Genomic DNA, 21622 nt, shown 5'->3' with positions numbered 1-21622 from the left:
CAAAAGATTCCTCCCACCCTGTTCATCTACTATCATTTTTGTGTGATAAGAACACATAACATATGATCTACCTTCTCAGTACATTTTTTATTTAATAAATATACAGTATTTTTTAACTATAGGCACTATCCTGTACAATAGATCTCTAAGATTTATTCATTTCGTATAACCGAAACTGTGTCCCTTGATTCCTGCCCATTTCCCCTTTCCTGCAGCACCTGGCAGCCACCGTTTCATTCTCTGCTTCTATGAGTTTGACTCTTCTAGATTCATCTTTTATGTGGCACTGTGTTGTATTTCTTCCTTTTGTGTTTGCCTTATTTCCCCCAGTGTAATGTCCTCCACGTTGGTTATGTTGTCACAAATGACAGCGTTTTCTTCTCTTTAAAGGGTGAGTGGTAGTCCATTGTATGTATATAATACATTTTGCTTATCCATTCATTTGTTGACAGACACTTCAGTTGTTCCCCTATCTTGGCTATTATTAATAATGCTGCAGTGAACATAAGAGTGCAGATATTTCTTTGAAATCCTGATTTCAATTCCATTGGATAAAGTAAGATTGCTGGATCATATAGTAGTTCTATTTGTGATCTTTTTAAGGAAATTCTATACTATTTTCTATAATGGCTGCACTAATTTACTTGCCCACTAACGATGTACAGTAGTTCCCTTCTCTCTACATCCTTGCCAACATTTGTTGTTATTCATTTTTTGTAATAGCCATTTTAACAGGTATGAGATGATATGCCATTGTGGTTTTCGTTTGGATTTCCCTGATGATTAGGAATGTTGAACACCTTCTTTGCCCCCCCCCCCCTTTTTTTTGAGACGGGGTCTTGCTCTGTCACCCAGGATGCTGTGGCATGATCATAGCTCACTGCAGCCTCGGACTCCTGGCTCAGTCTCCCAAGTAGCTGGGACTACAGGCATGTACCACCAGGCAAGGATAATTTTTTTTCTTATTTTTTGTAGAGACGGATCTCAAGTTGTTGCTCAGACTGGTCTTAAACTTCTGGCTTCAAGCAATCCTCCTGCCTTGGCCTCCCAAACTGCTCGAATTACAGGCATGAGCCACCACACCCAGCTTCTTTGCCCTTTTTAAAATTGGGTTATTTGGGGTTTTTTAGCCATTGAGTTATAGGAATTCCTTGTGTATGTTGGATATTAGCCCTTAATCAGATACATGGTTTGCTCAAACCTTACTCTTGATTTGTTTGTGAACATGGCCTAGAAACCAATTCATGTGCCATCTTAGGTAGCTTAGAAGGTATGGGTTCAGGAGCTATAAAACTCATTTCAAGTCGTCATTCGTTATATATCTTTACATACCTATGGATCCATATTTTGAGATTTTAAAATATCCTTTAGGATTAGCAATAAACTTAAAGCAGGGTTTTTATGGAAACTATATGTTTTAATTCTTTTTTTTCCTTTGAAAATATACTAAAAATTTTATAAAGTCATAATTTGAAAGATAGAGTCACAGGAATGGAAAATACAAACGTAATGACTTTTCTGTCATCTAAAAAAATTTAAAGCTAATGTCAGGCCATATGTGGAGAAGTAAGAATAAGAAGCATATGAACTATGTCTGGAGATGTCCACACTGGTGACCGGATAGAGGAGTGTGTCCTCATGCCATTGCTTTCTTTACCTTAATGATGTCTGTATTTCCTGGAAGGGTCGTTTGAACTTTCACATAGAGCGATGCGATACATTGTGTTAAGACTGTTGCAGGTTCCAGAAATAATTTCTAGAAAGTCTGAGATTCTACAGAGAGAGAATTATAAATAATTTTTTATTGAAAGGGCTAGTTTAAATGCAATGACTTTTAATTATTTAACATTTCTCATTTATTCAGCCAGTCATGAGCAATATCTACTGTATGCATGGCACTGTGATAGACACTAGGATAAAATGATGAATAAAACAGACATAGATCCTAGCTTCATGTAATATTTACAGCCTAGTTGGGGAGACAGATATTGATGAAATAATCCAAAAAATAAATTGCTGGTGTAGTTAGCGTCTTGGTCAGGGAAGGATTGCATAGGTATTAGCTTACCAAAAATAAAATATTTGTGGAGCACCCACTAGATAAGATGCCAGTGCTATTCTAGATATAACCATTAACACTTCTTTTTGATAATTGGCAGGTATATTATTCCATCTCTACAGAAGCTTGATGCTGGGTTTTACCGCTGCGTGGTGCGGAACAGAATGGGAGCACTCCTGCAAAGAAAATCGGAAGTCCAAGTGGCATGTAGGTGTACGGGAAAGAGATCGCCACGTGTGTCTGTGGGGGCAATCAAATCACTGTTAACCTTGTAGGAGTTGAGATTTTATCTTTGATTCTATTTAGAGTAGAATCGTTGCTACATTCAGTGAGGGACAAATATGCAGCTAGTGTGGCTGGTCAGGAGAGGGGGCTGATGAGGCAAATGCCACTTTTTTTCCAATTGAAAAGACTAGGGACCTGACCAGGCACTGGAGAGGATAAAACAAATGAATAAGGCTTCCTTCTATTTTATGAATCGGCTGCTCTTAGCATGTAAGATACTCGGATTCAAAATGCCTTTAAAATAAAAAGTTAAACCCATTTAGGTTAAAGTTCGTCAATTCATTATCAGTTCTTTCTAATGATGATTTGTTTAGAAATCCTTTTGCTGCACTACAGAAAAGTACATGAATAGTAAACATCACAGATGGTATTAATGTTACAGTGATTTATTCTTTATTGAGCAGATCCATTCTGGAGAATGAAACTTTCAGAAGTAGCCATAGGAGATACCAAAATGCAGGGAGCTTGAATTTTAGTGTAATCTCCAGAAGAAATGAGAGTGAACTTGGCCTGTGCAAAGCTTTTAGTCTTTGCTCTAATCCAAAGTCTAGGAAGGGTAGGATTTATCTAAAATGTAAGTCTGCTTCATTATATTTTGATTGTACTACCAACATCTTTCTTTGTTTAAAAGTAAGCAAAAACTGATAAAATTTTAAATTATATTTTAATATGTCATAGACTTTAGAGAACATTAAAGGACTCTTAAATTTGGCTGTGCTGTTCAGTGATGATAGTATTTCCTCATTTGTTAATTTTGATCCCAGTTAAAGCTTGTAGCTTTCTGTGATATTATATAAAGTAAGATAATATCTAGTCTATTCTACAGTAAGTCTAATGACTGAAGTGCTGATACACAAGTTTAATTATTACATCAAATCATTTTTCTCAATTGTGGTGAAGTCACTCAGCTAAATTTGCAGAAAAATCCACATTTTTGTTCAGTCAAATATTTGAAAACATAATAAATAGTGCAGATCAATACCCAAACCATATCTGAATAAAGCTTCAAACTTATTAAATTCTGTTTTGTAAAATTGAGTTTTGAGCTTTTACTTATTTATATCCTTGTTTTATCATTTAGCTCTTAGATTTTTTTCTTTCTTTTCTCCTTATCTTTGATAACAAATTTCATTTTATTTTAAAATAACCATTAATATTTTTCTAATCTGTTTCACTGGTTTCATCTTTTCTCTCAAAGTTTATACACTGTCACATAGAAAATTTCTTTTGAATCAAAAAGCCATTGATAATAGAGCTCTTCTATGGACTATTTCAAACTTATATACATTTAAATAAAATATAATATTTGGCCCTATCTATTTGTATACACATTTATCTGTCTCTAACCATAAGGTGGAAATTTTTTGAAAAATTTCAGATGTTACTAATTTTAAAATTAGCCATTTATATCCACATTTTGTTGGTGATATTTTCTTCCTGTGACCCTATTTTTGAAATATTTTTAACCAGCAGAATAGAGACTAGAACAAAACTCAGTTGCCTAGAATTAAGTCAACAGCATGGGAGTGGGAGAACTCTCGGCGAACTTGAATGGTTAGCAAATATTGCCTCCAGAAGATCTGTGAGGGAGACAGTCACCTCAGAAACAAAAGGCAGGAGAGACTCACCTCAGAAACGAAAGGCAGGAGAGACCACGCAGGGCATGGGCCAGCGCTGGGACAGACCTAGCTTGACAGAGTTGGTAGCTTGAAGATGTCTAGATGCCTTTTATTATAGTTTCTGTGAAAACTGCTTCATGTGGCACTAAGATAGTTTTCAACAGCTCATTTCAATATGACAGTCAGTTGTAAACATTCATTGCATTGTTGCAGGGAGGCAGACCATGTGGCTCTGCTGATTGACACACTGCTTGGGTCCTTTGGAGGCACCTGGCTTTGCGTTGCCTCCTGCTTCACTCACAACAGGATCTGCACCCGCCAGTGCTGCCCTGTGGTCTCCCTTGTTTTGTTATTAAATATAGCAATGTTGGTAACATATACTTATTTCTATCTCTGATCTCTCCTCCCCACAAAAACGTTTTTTAGAACTGAGAAGGGCTCATTTTTCTCTGCAGATATGGGAAATTTCATGGATACAGACCAGAGGAAAACGGTTTCTCAAGGACATGCAGCAGTTCTAAACTTACTGCCCATCACCAGCTGCCCCAGGCCTCAAGTGACTTGGTTTAGAGAAGGGCACAAGATTATTCCAAGCAACAGAATGTAAGTTGCTCCAAATGTTAAAGCTTCCCATACTATTAATGACGCTTGCAGGCACCATTTACATAGTAAGTGTTCTAGTTGGGGTTACCAGTGATTGGAAAGAATAACCTAGTCTAGTAGTCCTACCCTGTTCTTTAATAAACAACTGTCTTAAGACTGGCTTGGATATTTTTAGGCAGTGTAAGTAAATAGCCATGTAAAGTTATTCTTCAGTATATTATGTGCCCTAAAACTAAAGCACGCTTACCTATTCTTTGTGGTGTTTTGTTGTGTGGTTTTGTTTTTTTTTTTTTGGAGTGCACTTTTTAAAGATGTCATTGTATATCCTTAAGTTGTGTTTAGCTCCAAGTACTGATTTAATGAGTGCTGGTATTTACTTACAGAGCTGTGGGTTTTTTCCCCCTCTTTTTATTGAGCCATGTTTGATACTCTTTTCTCTGACAATAAAACAGTAATTACTGGTTATTTCTCTTTATCCTTTTATCCTACCATGACAGTTTTATTTCCCTTCATCTAATTAGTGGTTTGCCCATCTATTGCAGAATAGTTGCTTTGTGATTAGTTAAGCATTATTTCAAGGTGTTCTTGCCTATCTCACATTTAAGATATTTATCTAATGTCAGACAGGTTTTCTTCATTTGGAACTTTAAGCAATTAAAAAGAACATTTGGTATATATTCCATAACTGGACATTTGCAATCTAATTTCAAGACAGTATTACAAATATCAAGGTTTCAAAGATGAACATTTCCAAAAGAATAATGAAATACTACAAGCTTAGGCTAAAAGTCAGATATTTATGCTATCAGATGGTTGTACTCAGATAAAAATTCATAAGGGGAAAAAGCTCTTGTTTGTTTTTTTTTTTTCCCAAATGGATACATGTAAAATAGTTTGTGGAATAGATATAAAGTGTAATTATGAAAGACGCTGTGGGGCATACACTCCCTTTCTCTGCTGCTTGAGCATGTATGGAAACCCCTCTAAGCCTTGTGTCTTTCCACCTTGGTATCTGAGCCCTGCTTGAACCTAGACTATTCTTGAGCTTATTTCACAAATATTTATATTTTAGTTATTGGAAACAAGGAAGAAATTAGAATATATATAAAAGCCATATTTTAAGATTCCAGTAAAAGTACCAGTTCCTTAGAAAATGGGATAACTGCTATCCTTTTTTCTTTATTTGATTAAAAATTACTTAGATATCTACCTTTATATTGATTTCAGTCATAAAGATACCTCTTGAATTTGGGTAAAACATAGATGAAGGGTCAACTTTTATGCTGGGGGAGAATTGGTACCAGGGATGGGGAAGTAGATTGAATTAGGTTTCTTGTCAAACCACTGGAGCTTTTAATTAATGCCAGTGGCAGCAAAATTCATGAGGAAAGATTATTTTAACTTGGTATCATATAAATATGTATCAATTCATTTGTTAACCTGTGGTCTAGCTATATTTATGAGACAACACTTATTCAAGAAGTATGAAAGGATATAGAATGAAATTATTCTTAATTTCTTAAGTTTTTTTTTTTTTTTTTTTTTGACTTGCAAATGCATGCTAAAGATGGCTTAATTCCTGGTAAGCTAATAAAGTAAAGATGCTTGTAGGGTTTTAACTTAGTGTAATATCTAACAAATGGTCTGCTTACAAGCGTGAAGCTATTGATAAATTTCTAATCTCAGTAAAATAATGTAGTATACCATTTTTTAAAGAGATGAGATGAGGCTGATTATGGATATTTACATTTTGCAAGGCGCTTTAGTTTCATATTTTCCACCTCATCATCACCCCACATTTATTAAGTACCTGCTGTGCAAGGTAAATAAATCAGTATGTGTATAGTTTTCATCACGAGTTTATACATCATTCAAAGATAGCATTGCTTTCCACTTCCAAGGAAATGAAGCTTTTGATTGAAGGTGGAAGGACATTTCTTCATTCCTCCTACCCAGATGGTCAGTAGGCACAGGTCAGATGGCATTAAATCTGTTCTGCACCACCAAAGGTGCCGTTTAGAAACTGGAACATTTGACTCAAAGTGCTTCTCGTGAATTATCACACAGGTCAAGATTCTGTATGTGTTTTTAACCTCCTTATCTGAGGTCAGTTCCCTAATACTGTAAGAAAGGTGTAACTTTGTCATGTGGTGGAGAAACCTCATCTCCCTTCCCGCCATTTTTTAAACATTATCTCTCAACCTTTAAAATATGAACTTTAGGCTTAGAATTACATGATTTTTTTTCATTTTCAAGGGAAACAGTCTAACGTTTCGTAACTTGAAAAATTAGTTGAATAGCCTATTAATAATTTTAACAGTAGCTATTATTTATTGAGTACCTACTTTAAACATACCTTCTTTAATCCTCACAATTGCCTTCTGAGGCAGGTATAATTAGCTCCACTTACAGCTATCCAGAGCAAAGATTATAGATGTTAAACAACTTTACCCAAAGGCCCATAGCTGATAAATGGCAGAGCTAGGATTCAAATCCAGGCCTTCTTGACTCTAAATCTCACCCTCTTTCTCTTGCATCAGGCTAATTCTTCTTTTCACTTTATTTACTGAATATTTTTCATGGTTTTGATTATTTTTTCTGCACATTGCTTCAGATTATTTTTTCTCCTGTTTTAGAAGACCAGCTTTTAATTTGAAATAATTTAGGTTAACTTGGGTTTGCATATAGGGGGTGAAAAGTGTCAGATATGGATATATTGTAGAAGTAGAATCAGTAGGATTTTCCGTTGGATTGGATATGGGATATGAGAGAAAGAGAAGCCATGGATAAGTCCATGATTTTTGGCCTGAGCAACTGATAAAATGGAGTTACCATTTCTTGAAATGATTTTGGGGAAGTGATTTGGGAAGAAGTGAGTTTCGTGTATATATGGATTGGGGTTGTTAGTGAGTGGTGTCTGCCATTTGTTTTTGACATGTTAAGTTTGAGGCACATATTAGCCCAAAGGAGCCAATGATTAGATAGTTGTATGTATCAGACTTAAGGTCAGCAAAGAGGTCTAGGCCATCTGGATCCTTGAATGCAGCCTTTTGACTGAGTCCAAATTTTACAGAACAAATCCTTTTAATAAGGGATTTGTTCTGTGAAGTTTGGATTCGGTCTAGGGGCTGCACTTGGAGATCTGGAGGGCTGCATGTGATCCTGAGACTGTAGGTTTCCCACCCCTGGCTAGGTTAAACTTGGGAGTTGTTGGTATATTAATGGTATTTAAAACTCTTTATAAACCTACAAAATAAATAAATCAGTAGGCCAATTCCAAGAATTCCACTGTATCAGTTAAGATGTTCTTGGCTGCAAGTAACAGGTTGACTTTGGCTATCTTATGCAAAAAGAAAATTTATTATAGTATGTAGAGAATTATGGACCTGAACCAATAGGAGAGCACTTGGTGGTAAACGGGGCCACTCTTGATGCCTAAGTAACATGAGTAAATCGACAGTGTAATGGCCTCCCAAAGACATCCAGGTCCTAATTATGCTGGAACTTGTGAACATGTTAGGTTGCGTGGCAGGGGTTGCAGAAGCAGTAAGGAATTAATACAGTACAGGTGGGAAGATGGGACAAAAGGAAAAAGGCAGTCTGATGACTTGTGCAGTTAAGATTTAATGTCTATACCCTATGACTGGCACATGCCCGAATGCTGGCAGCTCCTTCTCTCAGCATCTAGCTTTCATGATTTAACCAGTAGGAGTTGTGTCCCAGTATCTGTGACTTACACATTCCATTCTGATTCTCCCAAGCTTCATCTGCTCCTCTCTGGCAGTAGAAAGACTACGCATTCCTACTTTTAGAGGTTAGTTCACTGGATTCATTTTGACCACCTCAAGTACTCTTTACAATGCTTGGGATCTTAATACACTAACTGTCATGTGAGTTGTGTTCAACTCATGCTAGTGTTGAACCTGGAAGCCTTGTGAAGCATATGTAAGTCACATGTGTCTTCACCTTGGGAGCCGTGAGAACTATTTTTCAAGTTGCATATAACTCACACACAGAAAACAATAAAAAATAAATTTTTCATTAAATTAGAAAGGATCATTTTGTTTTTGAAGTTTTTATTCTATTTTTATAATAAAACATTCCGGCCCCAAGGAAAAAAAATTTTTTTCTAGTGTGGTAGTCAGTGTGTTAAAAACAACATCATTTTGAGATTTATGGCTTTAGTCAAAACTCTGAGACAAGAAAAAAAACTTTATTAAGCATCCTGTTACTTATCTTGAGTTAATTGTTAGCATTTTTAGCTCCTGTCTACTCAAATAGTTTTCTATCTCCCCCTACCCGCCTGGGGTATTGACCAAATAAAACTTCTTTATTTTTATAACTCTATCTTGCCTGGTGGCATGCATAGCAGATATGCAGTATTGGAATGATTGAATGAATGGATATGAAGGAAAGTCATGTAATATCTGTAAACTTTCTCAGCACAAGGGAAAAAAATAGCAAATCTTAAGAAAAAACATCAATGAAGCAGAAAAATATCTTGGAAGGACAAACAGTATTTTGAAAGAACTGAGAATAAGTTATATTCAGAATTTTGAATAGGTAATTATAGGTTTTATTTATGTGAGAAGTTGAAAAAAATGCATGTTTATTTCTCTGATTTACTGAATCCAAACAGTTTGCTATCTTTGCATATCAAAGATGAGTATAGCTTTGCCTTATAAATATAGTCTAATTTGATAATAAAATTGTTCCATGTTATTTTGATTTAGATATATCTTCTTTGTTTCTTTTTATTTTTCAAGATATGAAATGTGAATGTCGATGCTGTGCAATATTTCTCTTTCCTCCAGGAGGTAATTTATGTTGGTAGTTATCAGATTAGGACGCAAAAACTTGTTCTGTACAATGCCATTCTTTTGTGTAATTGCAGGTTCTTGTGCTCAAATTGCATCCTGTAGCCTACCTGACAGGAATATGTAAGCACAATTGTTCTTGCATGTGTTTTCCTGGAATTCGAAGTTGATAGATTAAATATTTCAAACCTCCAGTCAGCTTTGCAATAGAGAACTTGCCAGGAACGATCTGGATTGTGAAGTAGGGGCAGTAGACAGCATCCCACGTGACTTAGAGTCTGACTCCTAATTGTCCATGCTTAAATACCTGAACATCCATTAACTCATTACCATCTCATTTCACTTGCTTCAAGAAAGATCTGTTTAAATTAGCACTTGCATTGGAAGTCACAACTTAATGCTTGAATGAAGTAGATCTGGTTGTAATAATATTTTTATAGTTAACTGGGCTTTCAAAATAATGTGCTTTTAAAATTTTTACTCTTTATAGGCACTTTGTGAGTGTTTATGGAGTATGTACAAACTGAGCCATATTTGGTATAAATAAAACAGATGAAGAGATAGGATTCTAGAGTTGTTTCCACCATAACTATGACCTTGGGCAAATTACTTCTTCTCCCTTTGCCTCAATTTTCTCATGCCAAAGATGAGGAAGGTTTACTAAATTACTTCTAAGATCCTTTCTGGTGTTACTATTCAGTGATGCTGTTATATTAATGGAAGGGGGTGCTTGTGGCCAATTATGCTGCTCCCTCCCTCTTTCTTCCTTCATATGTTCCATGGGTATTTACTGAACGCTTACTTAGTGCTAGACACTGCACAGGGTGCTAGGGACAGAAGGGAATGAGGCATCGAAAATAGTGCCATCAATGAAGCGATGTTCTAATGTGGAAACAGGTAAATAAATAGGATGCTTTCAGGCAAGGATGGATGTTGTGAAGATAGTGAATAGAGTAGGATGAGGGGAGTCTTGAGTTAGAGGAGGTTGAATGTGGTGGTTAAGAACAGCCTGTCTGTGGAGGTGACATTTTAAAAACCACTTTATTCTTATACCACAAAAGAACTCCTTCCATGCTAAAGGAGCAATTTTTAATGCATGTGAAACCCATAGTAGTAGCTATACAAATCTATAAAGGTGATTAAATGTCATACACATATTTAAAAAGTGCAGGTAATAACTGGGGAAATCTGAGTAAAGTCTGTGGTCTAGTTAATTGTACCAATGTCAATTTCCTTATATAGGTGATGTACTCTAGTTATGAAAGATGTTACTTTTGGGGGAAGCTGGGTGACGAATACACAGTACCTCTCTACTATAATTTTTTGGCAATTTCTTGTGAGTCTGTAATTATTTTAAATGCAAAAGTTTAAAAAAAGAACAAATCAAATTGTGTTTATTAAAAAAAATCGATCTGGCAGTACAGTATCTGAGGTTTAATCAGACAACCCTTCAAAGAAATAATAACACAGAATAATATACTGAAGAAAAGAAACAAAGTAAAAAAAAAAAAAAAAAAAAAACGAAAGTAAACAGGGCCTGATATATCAGGCCTATATAGGAAGTCAACCAATTATTTCTTAGGTGACTAAGATGTAATTAATAAATAAAAAGAATAACAAAAAATTTAAAAAAATAAAACCACTTTATTGAACTATAATTTACATACAACAAAATGCACAGATTTTTAAGCACACAGGTTGATGAATTTTTACAAGTGTATGCACAGAAGTAATCATTGTCCCAATCAAGAAAGGTCCCTGTGCCTCCTCATGCAGTCAGTTTCCCTTCCTGCAGCCCCACCCTCCCACTAATCCAAAGTTCCACTGCCGTAGAATAGAGTTACCCATTCTAGAATTTCATATAAATAGAATCATTGAATATGAAATCTTGTGTCTTGCTTCACTTACTCAACAAAATGTCTGTGATATTCTCAATGTGATATTTAATAATGACAATAATTAATGATTTTTGAATGCCAGGCACTGTTTTAAAGGCTGTATATATAATGATTCATTTAATCCTCACAGCAACCCAGTGAGTTGGTACTGTTGTTATCATCACTTTCCTCATGAGAACTAAGGCAGAGAGAGGCCCACAGCTGGTCAGCAGAGAGCCATTTGACTCCTGAGTCCACACTGTTTCCTCTGTGCTGTGCTGCTCTCTTAGGTCGATAGCTGAGAGATGAGAGGGAGCCAGCTGTGCACAGATCCAGAGGATGAATGTTCTAGACAGAGGGAGAAAAACAGGAAAGAACTTGATGTGTTTCCTAAACTGATGAGACAACGGTATGGTTAGAACATTGTGAGAAAGTGGCTGGAACAGTAGACGGAGAAGATGCCTGAGGTCCTGTAGGTCCCACAGTCTGGGAAGGAATCTGGATTTTATTCTATACAGTAGGAAGTCTTTGGAAGGGTTTTTTCCCCCCCTTCCCTTTTCAAAACAAACAAACAAAAAAACTTGTAGTAAAACATGTATAACATAAAGTTTATTATTTGAACCATTTTAATTATACAGTTTAGGCATTAAGTACATTCACATTGTTGTGCAACCATCACCACCATCTATTTCCAGAGCTCTTGACATCTTATAAAACTAAAACTCGATACCCACTGAACTCACTCCCTATTCCCTCCTGCCCCCAACTCCTGGCATCTACCATTCTTCTTTCTGTCTCCATGAATTTGACTACTCTGAGTACCTTATATAAGTCATACAATATTTGTCCTTTTTTCCCATTTTTAATTAACACATCGACTGCCACACAAGAAAAAAAATTTTTTTTTTTCCTTAGGGCCATGGTGTTTTATTAAGAAAATAGAAAACAAAACAATCCTTTCTAATTTAATGAAAAATTTGTTATTTTTTATTATTTTCTGTGCATGAGTTATATGCAACTTGAAAAATAGTTCTCACAGTTCCCAAGGTGAAGAGATATATGTGAGTTACATATGCTTCACAAGGCCCCCAGGCACAATACTAAGCTTGAGTTAAATGCAACTCACATGGCAGTTAACATGTTAAACATAGTATTTTGAGATAATTATAGATTCACAGGCGGACAAAAGAAATAGTACAGGGAGATCCCATGTACCCTTTAACCAGTTTCCCCAAATGGCAAGAGCTTGCAACACTGTAATACAGTATCACAACCCAGGCTATTCACATTGATACAGTCAAGATACAGAGTATTAAAAAAAAAAAAAAGATACAGAGTATTTGCATCATTGCACAGATTCCTCATGTTGCCTTTTTATGGCCACAACTACTTTCCTCACATTCCTCCTAAACCCTGGTAATAACTGACTGTTCTTTATTTCTATAGTTTGTCATTTCAGGTATGTTAGGTAGATAGAATCATGCAGTATGTAACCTTTTGGTGTAAACTTTTCTCATTCAGCATAGTTCTCTGATTCATCTAAGTTATTGCTTGTATGGAGAGTTGGTTTCTTGTTATTATTGTGTAGTGTTTCTTGGTGTGGACATACTAGTTTGTATAATCATTCACCTGTTGAAAGACATCTGGGTTGTATCCAGGTTTTGGCCATTATGAACAAAGCTGGTATAAACAGTCTTGTACAGTTTGTGTGTGTGTGTGTGTGTGTGTGTGTGTGTGAACATAGACGTTATTTCTCTGTGATAAATGCCCAGGACTGGAATGACGGGGCTGAATGGTAGTTGCATGTTTAGTTTTGTTTTTGTTTTTTAAGAAAATGCCAAACTGTTTTCCAAAGTGGCTGTATCGTTTTATATTCCCACCAGCAATGTACGAATGATCTAGTTTCTCTGCTTCCTTACTGGTGTTTGGTGTTGTCAGTTTTTTTTACATTAGCTATTTGAATAGGTGTATAATGATACCTCATGGTGTTTTTAATTTTCATTTCTCTAATGGTTAATGATGTTGAACATCTTTTAATGTACTAGTTTTTTGTTTGTTTGTTTTTTGGTTTCTTTTGAGACCAGGGTCTTGCTCTGTTTCTCAGGCTGGAGTACAGTGGCCTAATGATAGCTCACTGTAACCTTGAACTTTGGGGCTCAAGCAACTGGGACTACGGCATGTGGCCCCATGCCCAGTTAATTTTTTTTTTTTTTGGTGGAGACAGGGTCTCACCGTGTTGCCCAGGCTGGTCTCAAACTTCTGGCCTCAGGTGATCCTCCTGCCTCTGCCTCCCAAAGTGCTGGGATTACAGGCATGGGCTACCATGCCCGGCCTTGATGTGCTAGTTTTAAAAAGAGCCAAATAAGGAAAAAATCAAACTCCTTAAGATGTAAAATGTATTCATTTATTTAAAAAGTCAATGAATGGATGAAAAAGCAGACAATCTGCAGCTAAAGTGAACCTTATTGTTCTGGTAGAGCTGAGGAAATTACTCAGAGAAAAGCAGAGATAAAAAGATGGAAAATGTGAAAGAAAGGGTAAGAGAGATAGAGGGTAGAATAATCATTAGACATCTAGGAAAACTTCCAGAAGGAATGGAGAGAATGGGGTATAGATAATATTAGAGATTATTGCTACCATATTTTCTAAAATGATGCATCTCCAGAATTAAGCAGCAGAATGAGCTCCAAGTAGGACAAATTAAAACAAATCCAGGCTGGGTGCGGTGGCTCACGCCTGTAATCCTAGCACTCTGGGAGGCTGAGGTGGGAGGATCGCTCGAGGTCAGGAGTTTGAGACCAGCCTGAGCAAGAGCGAGACCCCGTCTCTACTGAAAATAGAAAGAAATTAGCAGGACAACTAAAAATATATAGAAAAAATTAGCCGGGCATGGTGGCGCATGCCTGTAGTCCCAGTTACTCGGGAGGCTGAGGCAGAAAGATCGCTTGAGCCCAGGAATTTGAGGTTGCTGTGAGCTAGGCTGATGCCACGGCACTCACTCTAGCCCGGGCAACAGAGCGAGACTCTGTCTCAAATAAATAAATAAATAAATAAAACAAATCCAAATCCATACATATTATAGTATAACTGTAGAACATCAAAGACAAAGAAGAAATCTTAAAGGTAACCATACATGTAAATCAGGTTGCTTCAAAAGAACAGCAATCATGTGATAGCTGACAACAAATAAGAGAAATGATGACAGAATAATATCTGTAGGATGCCAACGGGTGTAACTGTCATCATAGAATTCCTTATCAGCTAAACTAACGTTCAAAAGTGAGGGAGAAAGGGAGATATTTTCAGATAAGACTAAGAATTTGTATTTCCAAGAACATTGCTGAAAGATCTAAGAATGGGTTTGAAGAAGATACTGAATCTAAAAGGAAATGGAAATGTTGTTCTTCATTTTATTATTTTCTCTAGTTAGGAAACACTTAGTATTTCAAATTTTCAAATATTTAAATAAAAGATGAGGAAGTGGAGATAGCAAGTTGAGATAACTCTTTGGAGATTTTTTATTGTGAATGGCTGCAGATAAGTGGTGCGGTGTCTGTAGTGCACACATGAAGTCAAGGGAGTTGTGTTGTTTTTTTCTTAAGATAGAGAATACCAGAAAATATTTATATCCTCATGGAAGTTATCCAATAGAGCAGGAGAATGTGAAGGTTCAAGAGTGTGTAAGTGTACGAAGAGGAGCCAAGTCCTAGCACAGGTGACATGGACATTTATAGACTAGCAAGAGAATGAGGGCCCTGGAGTCGGGCTAACTTTTTGTGATGACTTTTCAAGGACAGCTTCCACTCTAATAAGACAGAAGCCAGAATATAGGTTAGATGCATCCTGTTCAGTAAATGTACTTATGGAAAATTGAGGGACTTCTTGTGGATTTTAATTTTCTCTGTGAATATTGAGATGAGCTTATAAGCTCAGAATGAGAGGAAGTGTAAGAAGAGAAGTAACAATATGAAATAATTATTTAGATAGTCAAAAGGAAACTAGTGCAAGATGCTAGAACATCATATGGGAACATTTGTGTGCAAGTGCACAGTTGCAGTTATTGGTAATGGATTTTTTTCAGTGAAGTTTAGAAATTGTGATGCAGTTGTAAAGAAGGCAGCTAGTTGGGTTTGAATGAGGCCAAAGTGTAGCCTAACTATCACATGGAAATGAGAAACAAGGGTGTTTGCAAGGGGGAGATGGGTCTCAGTTGTTGCTGAGTTATTTATCGGAGGAAATGAAGGACATTCAAATATGATATAGTCAGAAGACTTCAAGAGTATATTGATTGGAAGAATAATTGCAGTGGGCACAGGAGAAAAAGTGAGTATATTAGGTACCTCAGGTCCTCTAAGCCTCACTTTTGCTGTTCCATTCAATTCCAAACACTGGACTTCTCTCCTCTCATTTGAAGGAATCAAATGATAGAGTCAAGAAAAGTGACAGAGTTAAATTTTTGTGGGGTTAACCTTGACCCTTAGGAAATCAGAGAATGGGTGTATGCAGGTAGATCAGATAAATTACTGATGCCACCCTACCTGGACTGTTCTGTGACACACAGCTTCACGCTGCCACTCTGAAGTCATCCTGTGGGTTATGCTCTCTGTCTTCTCGCCCCTCCTCGCTCCTATTATTCTAGGATCTCACTCCCCTGTAGAGAGTCAGTGTGTAAGCTGTTGCAGAGCTTCTGTTTTCCTGAAAACCCATGGAGTACTGGAAATCTAGACTTCAGATGGAACTTCAGTTGGAGATGACAAGGTTTAGGGAGTGATCAGGAGTGTAGGGTGCTGAAATGGCATGAAGGAAAAGGTCAGTGGTGGTGAGATGGGTAAGTCGCTGAGGCCTCAGTGTTAGAGTGGATGTCTACATGAATTTGAAGACACCTGGGATAATGACAGGAGAAGCAGCGGAGGAATATGGAGAGTGAGGAGCTGCAGTCTTCAGTAGAGGGGAAGAGAGGGAGTAACCAGAATGTCAGGCGTGACAGCACTGAGTATAAAGGGTAGTGCAGCCTGATCACATAGGCTTCAGAGGAGCTGGGATCTGGAAGGAGGAAAAGGAAAGGCGTTGATAGTCCCTACTCATGGCTGGCATGGGGGTTACTCTTGGTAGACTAGATAACATAAAGGCTTCCTGGAGCTGTTACATTGGGCATTTGACTACAACACCTTGTAGCTTGGGATCTCACCTAGGGCATCCTGGTATGCCTCAGCTTCATTTATGAAGAGGGAGAATGATCTCTTCCCCCTGGAGTTGTAAGATTCAACAGAAAGAGCAAGAAAGTAATTTGCCAGCTAATGATCAATAAAGTGAGAGACAGTATATGCTGTATGCTACCGCTCAAAAAGATAAGCCTGGATGCTACCTTAAAAATATTCTTTATACATGTGGCCCTCTGCATGGCTGTGCATGTAGCTGTCCTGTGAGCACCTCTGTCCCTGCTTGTCTCAGTGCTTCTACATGCCCCACATGCTTCTCCAAGCGCTGGTTTCTAAAGCACAGGAAGTTCTTTTTGTTGTTTTCACCACATTCAGGAAGATAGGGCACAGTGGGAGTCCATTGTCTGAGCCAATATTATCCTGGGGCATTTTAGTGTCCATCAAAGTGGGTAAGAAGAAGATTGAAGTGTCGTATTGCTTTAATGAATGGTATGTAGACTGCTGAATAAGGCTCCCTGTCACTGTGCTTTGTACCAGAACCCCACTGCATAGTGAGAGGCGGACTCAGATTTTTGTGATAATTTCTTATTTTCTTTCAGATTGTCAGGCAGGTATGATGAAGGGTTACCTTATAAACAACATTAGATCAGGTTATGGGCTATAGCTAGCAGTATATTTGGAGTCTATATCGTCACATGGTACAATTGGACATAATGAAGGTCATTCAAGTGTCCTCTCTTTGGTAATGCTTGTTGGGCATCCACAGGTAGCTGATACAGTACATGCTGCTATGGGACAAAGGGCACATCACAGATAAAGAACCATTTTGTGCAAACCAAATAGCCCAAGGGGGTGGGGGATGAGGATCTTAGAATTACTTGGTTCCTTTTGAGTGGGCAATGTAGTATTTAACTTTAATGACAAGAGTTTAATATTCTATGTACCAATTTTTCATTTGAAATAAAATACCACTTCATTTTACATGAGCAGATCTTGTGACAATAATGCATTTCTTTACAAATATTAGCCTATTATGCATCTTAAGTCAGTTGCACATAATTGCATTTCACCTACTCTACATAATACTTTAATTAAAACTAGGATAATTAAAATACAGTTTTAATGAACAATAAATTCTGAAGTTGCCAAGCCTAGAATGAGTTGGTTGAATCATACCTTTTTCCTTTTTAGCTCCTAAATTTGTATCCACATTATGTTTTGAAATGGCGACAATCATGATCAAGAGACATTTTTAAATGTATATAATAGTATCTACTATTAAATAATGTGTTTCTTTATGGCTGTCTTACATATGTGTCTGTCCTCTTGCGTATAGTTGGTTATTTGCTACTAACTATAATCTCTAGAAACAAGGAAAAGGTTTCCTTTGTCTTTGAAGGCCCAGCAACTTTTAGCAGAGCGCTTGGCTATATTAAGTAGTGAATATTTATTGGATGAATGGATAAGTATTTCTTGAATGAATAAATAAATAATAGCACATGGCTTATTCTGGGGAGGTGGTATGGGACAAAGTACACTAGACTGAGGCTCAGAAATTAGGGTTTCAGTCTCAGCCTTGCTACTTAGTAGCTGTGTGACCTTGGGCAAGTCAGTCAACTATTCTCAGCAAAGTTGAGACAATGGTATATCTCAAATGGAAATATTAGTAGCTACCTCACCAACCTCTTGGAATTATTATTGAGTACATTTATTTAGTGAATAAAATTATTGGTGTGAAAACACTTTCTAACCTGTAAAATAAACATAATGTAGTGGTATTATCACTCCAACCTCTGCTCATTCTGTTCTCTAATTATATACATGAACATGCATCAGTATTCATAGTCAGCTGTTCCTCTTCTCATTTGGAACTTTGTTTTTAGGTAGTTTTTGCATAATTAATTTTCAGCTCTTGGTTAGTGACACTTTGCAATATAGAATATAAGGAGATAAGCACCCTGCATCCTTCCCTTTCCCCTTCTTTCCATCCCAGTTACACTGTCCTTGGGAATTCCAAGTGAGTCTTAATGTTTTCTGGGTAATCAGGGAGTCATTGCTGCCTGTGCATCTAATAGTTTATTGCACAGTCACATGTAAGTGACTTTTATTAGCTTTTCTTTTGGATTATCAGTGTCAGTGCTGCCCTCCCCCAATACAAGTCATTTGTTTATTTAACAAATAATACCTCATTGTACTCAACACCCATGAAAGTTACTCCTGAAGCACCAAATTCTCTGTAAAGCAAATGTGCTTTGCACCCTGGCCGAGGGGATAGTGCTGGAGTAGAAAGTCAGGACGTTGTAGTGCTGGTTTACTTGTAACCCAGACTTGGTGCATGGTCCCTACGAGCAGCTTCCAGTGATGCTCCTGGGTGCGTATCACCTGTACTTCCGTGGAGAGCCAAAGTCAGTAGATTCAATCCGTATCTGCTCTTTGGGCACTCTGTATCATGGCAAACCTGGTCTCATCTGGTCTTATCCCATGGTCTTTAGGCAGAAATCTTATATGCAAAGTTACTTTCTCCCACACAAATGATGAGGGGGAAGCTGCTCTCTAGAAGGAACCCTGGAGAAGAAGGGCTGAGGATGGGATTCAGCACTTGACCGATACCTCTCTGGTCTCAGCGTGCCCATAAGGGTGGTAAAATGACAAAGGGGGGGCCTGCACTGGGCCTCTGGCACCCTGTGCTTTGGCCCCAAGATGCCACATGCAGCCAGATATCTTAAGGCAAGTTTCTGACTTCTGGGAGGCTCCTTTCTTTCATGTGTAAAATGTAAGTATAATAAACTGGCCTGCCCACCTCACAGGACTTTTATATTTGTACATGATAATCAAATACTGTAACAGATATAAGAGCCTTTTGTGAATTATGAAGTGTCCTGTCTGTGTGATGTGGAATCATTTTCTCACAAGGGCTCATTCTTTGTTGTAATCAGATCTGACCGAAGCCTAGTTATATCTAATTGCTAGAGTATTTGCTTCCAAATGCCAGTCGCTCATATCAAGGTCATTCTTCCTTTATTCAGTCAGTCAGTCAATCAGCACTTTGCCAGGCTCTGGGCATAAAAAGATCAGTACAATGATTCTGGCTTCTCAGGGGTTCACAGTCTACTGAATGGATTACAGTAGTCTCATAGTAGTTCATCTCATGTAATCTTTTTTTTTTTTTTTGATAACAGTTTTATTGAGATATAATTTACCTACCATAAAATTCACCTTATTACAGATCATCTAATTCAGTGGTTTTTGTGTATTCACAGGGTTGTGCAACTATTGCCACTATCTAACAGAACATTTCCATCACTACAAAAGAAAGCCCTGTACCCAGGAGCAGTGACTGCCCATTCTCCCCTCTTCTCAGGCCTGGCAACCACTAACCTGCTTTCTCTCTCTGTGGGTCCATCTCTTCTAGATCCTGAAAATGAGAGGAATTGTACACTACTTGGCCTTTGACACCTTCCATAATCTTCACTCAGTTGTCTATTTTTCTTCCTTTTCCTCTTGCCTTTGTATTGATCATCATTAAATATTTCACTGGGTCCCTTTTTTGGTTCCTTTCCTGGGCCAACTTCCATGGGTGGGGGGAATAAAGAAAAGACATTCCTTCATTCTTTCAACAGATACATTGGAGGCCTCCTTTATGTCAGATGCTCTGGCAGGTACTGGTATGATGTCATGGGTTCGTGTACTGTCTGGTAAGGGTAAACTGATAAAAAAAAAAAAAATGGGCAAAAACCAAACATATACAGGAGGGAAGGTGGTGAAAGAATCTCTGTCCAAGGATATATTTGTACCAAAATTTGGAGAATTAGAGCTGGACATTCTGCACACAGCATTTGCAAAGGAACTAAGGTGGGAGAGAGTCCAGTGTGTACTTTGGCTGGAAAGGAAGCCAATGTGGCTATAGTACTCTGAGGAGAGTGGCCCAAAATGAGATCAGCAGGGGCTGGATTGTTCAAGGCTTTGTCTGTGGAAACAGATTTGGGTTTTATTCAAGTGCAGTGGAGGGATTTAGACCAGGAGAATGCCATGATCTGATTTGGTTGAAGAAAATGTGGCTGCTTTGTGAAGAATGTATATTAAGGGCAAAAGAGGGAACAGAGAGAACACTTGGGAAGCTTTTGCAAATGTCCTGGCAAGGGATGCTGGCAGCTGCAATTAAGACAGGGCAGAAGGAATGGAGAAAAGCAGACCAGTTGAAGTAATAGGTTAAAAGTAGAATCAAAAAATTTAGAGTTGGGTATTTAGTGGAGTCAGGCCTCTTGTTTCTGATTTGTGCCCTTGGGTGTATATTAAATGACAACTGGATTCAGATTGGTTTGGGGCATGTTAAGTTTGAGATCTTGTAAAAAAAAATCTGGGTAGAAAGATTAACTAGACTTTTGTATATATACAAGTCTGGTGCTTAAAGATTGGGCTGGAGATTTGAAACTGGGACTCAACAGTGTGTAGGTGGTATTTAAAACTGCGGGAATGGATGACTCTTCCAGGGAAAGAGAGTTCAGAGACAGAAAAGAAGAGAAGCATGGTCTGAGGACCTCCAACACTTAGGGAAAGGTAGAGAAATAAGATGCCCACAAAAATATAGAAGGCAGGGGGGGCAATGAGGAGCTTGCTGCCGTGGGTTCACCAAGTAGAGAATTTTTTGGCCAGATTCCAGCCCATAAGTAGCTTGAGTCAACAGGACTTGCATTCCAGCACTGAATGAATGATTGACTAGCAGAGCATAGGAACAGAATGGGAAATGTGGGAGAGAAAAAGAAGTGGAAACAGAGACAGCAGGGGAAAGCCTATCTTTTTGTAGCTTTTGTTACCTTTTGAGTAAAACCTGCGCATAATGGACTCGGCTGCACAGCCTGGTGGGAAAAGGTCTACTAGTTTCACTCTCCACAGTGGCTATAAATTAGAAGGCCTTCTGAAAAAAAATGTGTTGTGGACAGATTAGAAAGTTTAGGATCAAACAGCCATAACAGCACTAGGTCATGCTTCACTCAGGATGATTTTTCTTCATGTTTTAGTGCTTGGGGTCTTTGTCATAGCTGACGGAATTGCACTGTTTTACCTTGGAAGGTTATAAATGGGGAGACGTCCTTAGAACTTATTTATCTTTGAGAGCATGAATCTTTCCTTCTTCAGTCTAGACTTTGCCCATTCATTATTAGATGAGGTAAATTATTATATCTGAGAGATAAATTATGTCCTT

The 21622-nt window shown here is 37.7% G+C and overlaps 1 protein-coding gene across 1 annotated transcript in view; it reads left to right on the top strand.

Moving 5' to 3' along the window:
- Window positions 1-21622, top strand: part of SDK1 (sidekick cell adhesion molecule 1) — an 860282-nt gene that overhangs the window by 327746 nt on the left and 510914 nt on the right. Inside the window, exons 3-4 of the mRNA XM_069486624.1 lie at window positions 2160-2266; window positions 4419-4566. Coding sequence (XP_069342725.1) covers window positions 2160-2266; window positions 4419-4566 — 255 coding nt within the window. The remainder of the gene's footprint in view (window positions 1-2159; window positions 2267-4418; window positions 4567-21622) is intronic.

The sequence above is a fragment of the Eulemur rufifrons genome, chromosome 14, assembly GCF_041146395.1.
Source record: "Eulemur rufifrons isolate Redbay chromosome 14, OSU_ERuf_1, whole genome shotgun sequence".
Classification (NCBI taxonomy): domain Eukaryota; kingdom Metazoa; phylum Chordata; class Mammalia; order Primates; family Lemuridae; genus Eulemur; species Eulemur rufifrons.
Note: the sequence above shows the minus strand (reverse complement) of the source record. Positions and strands in the feature narration are given on the sequence as shown.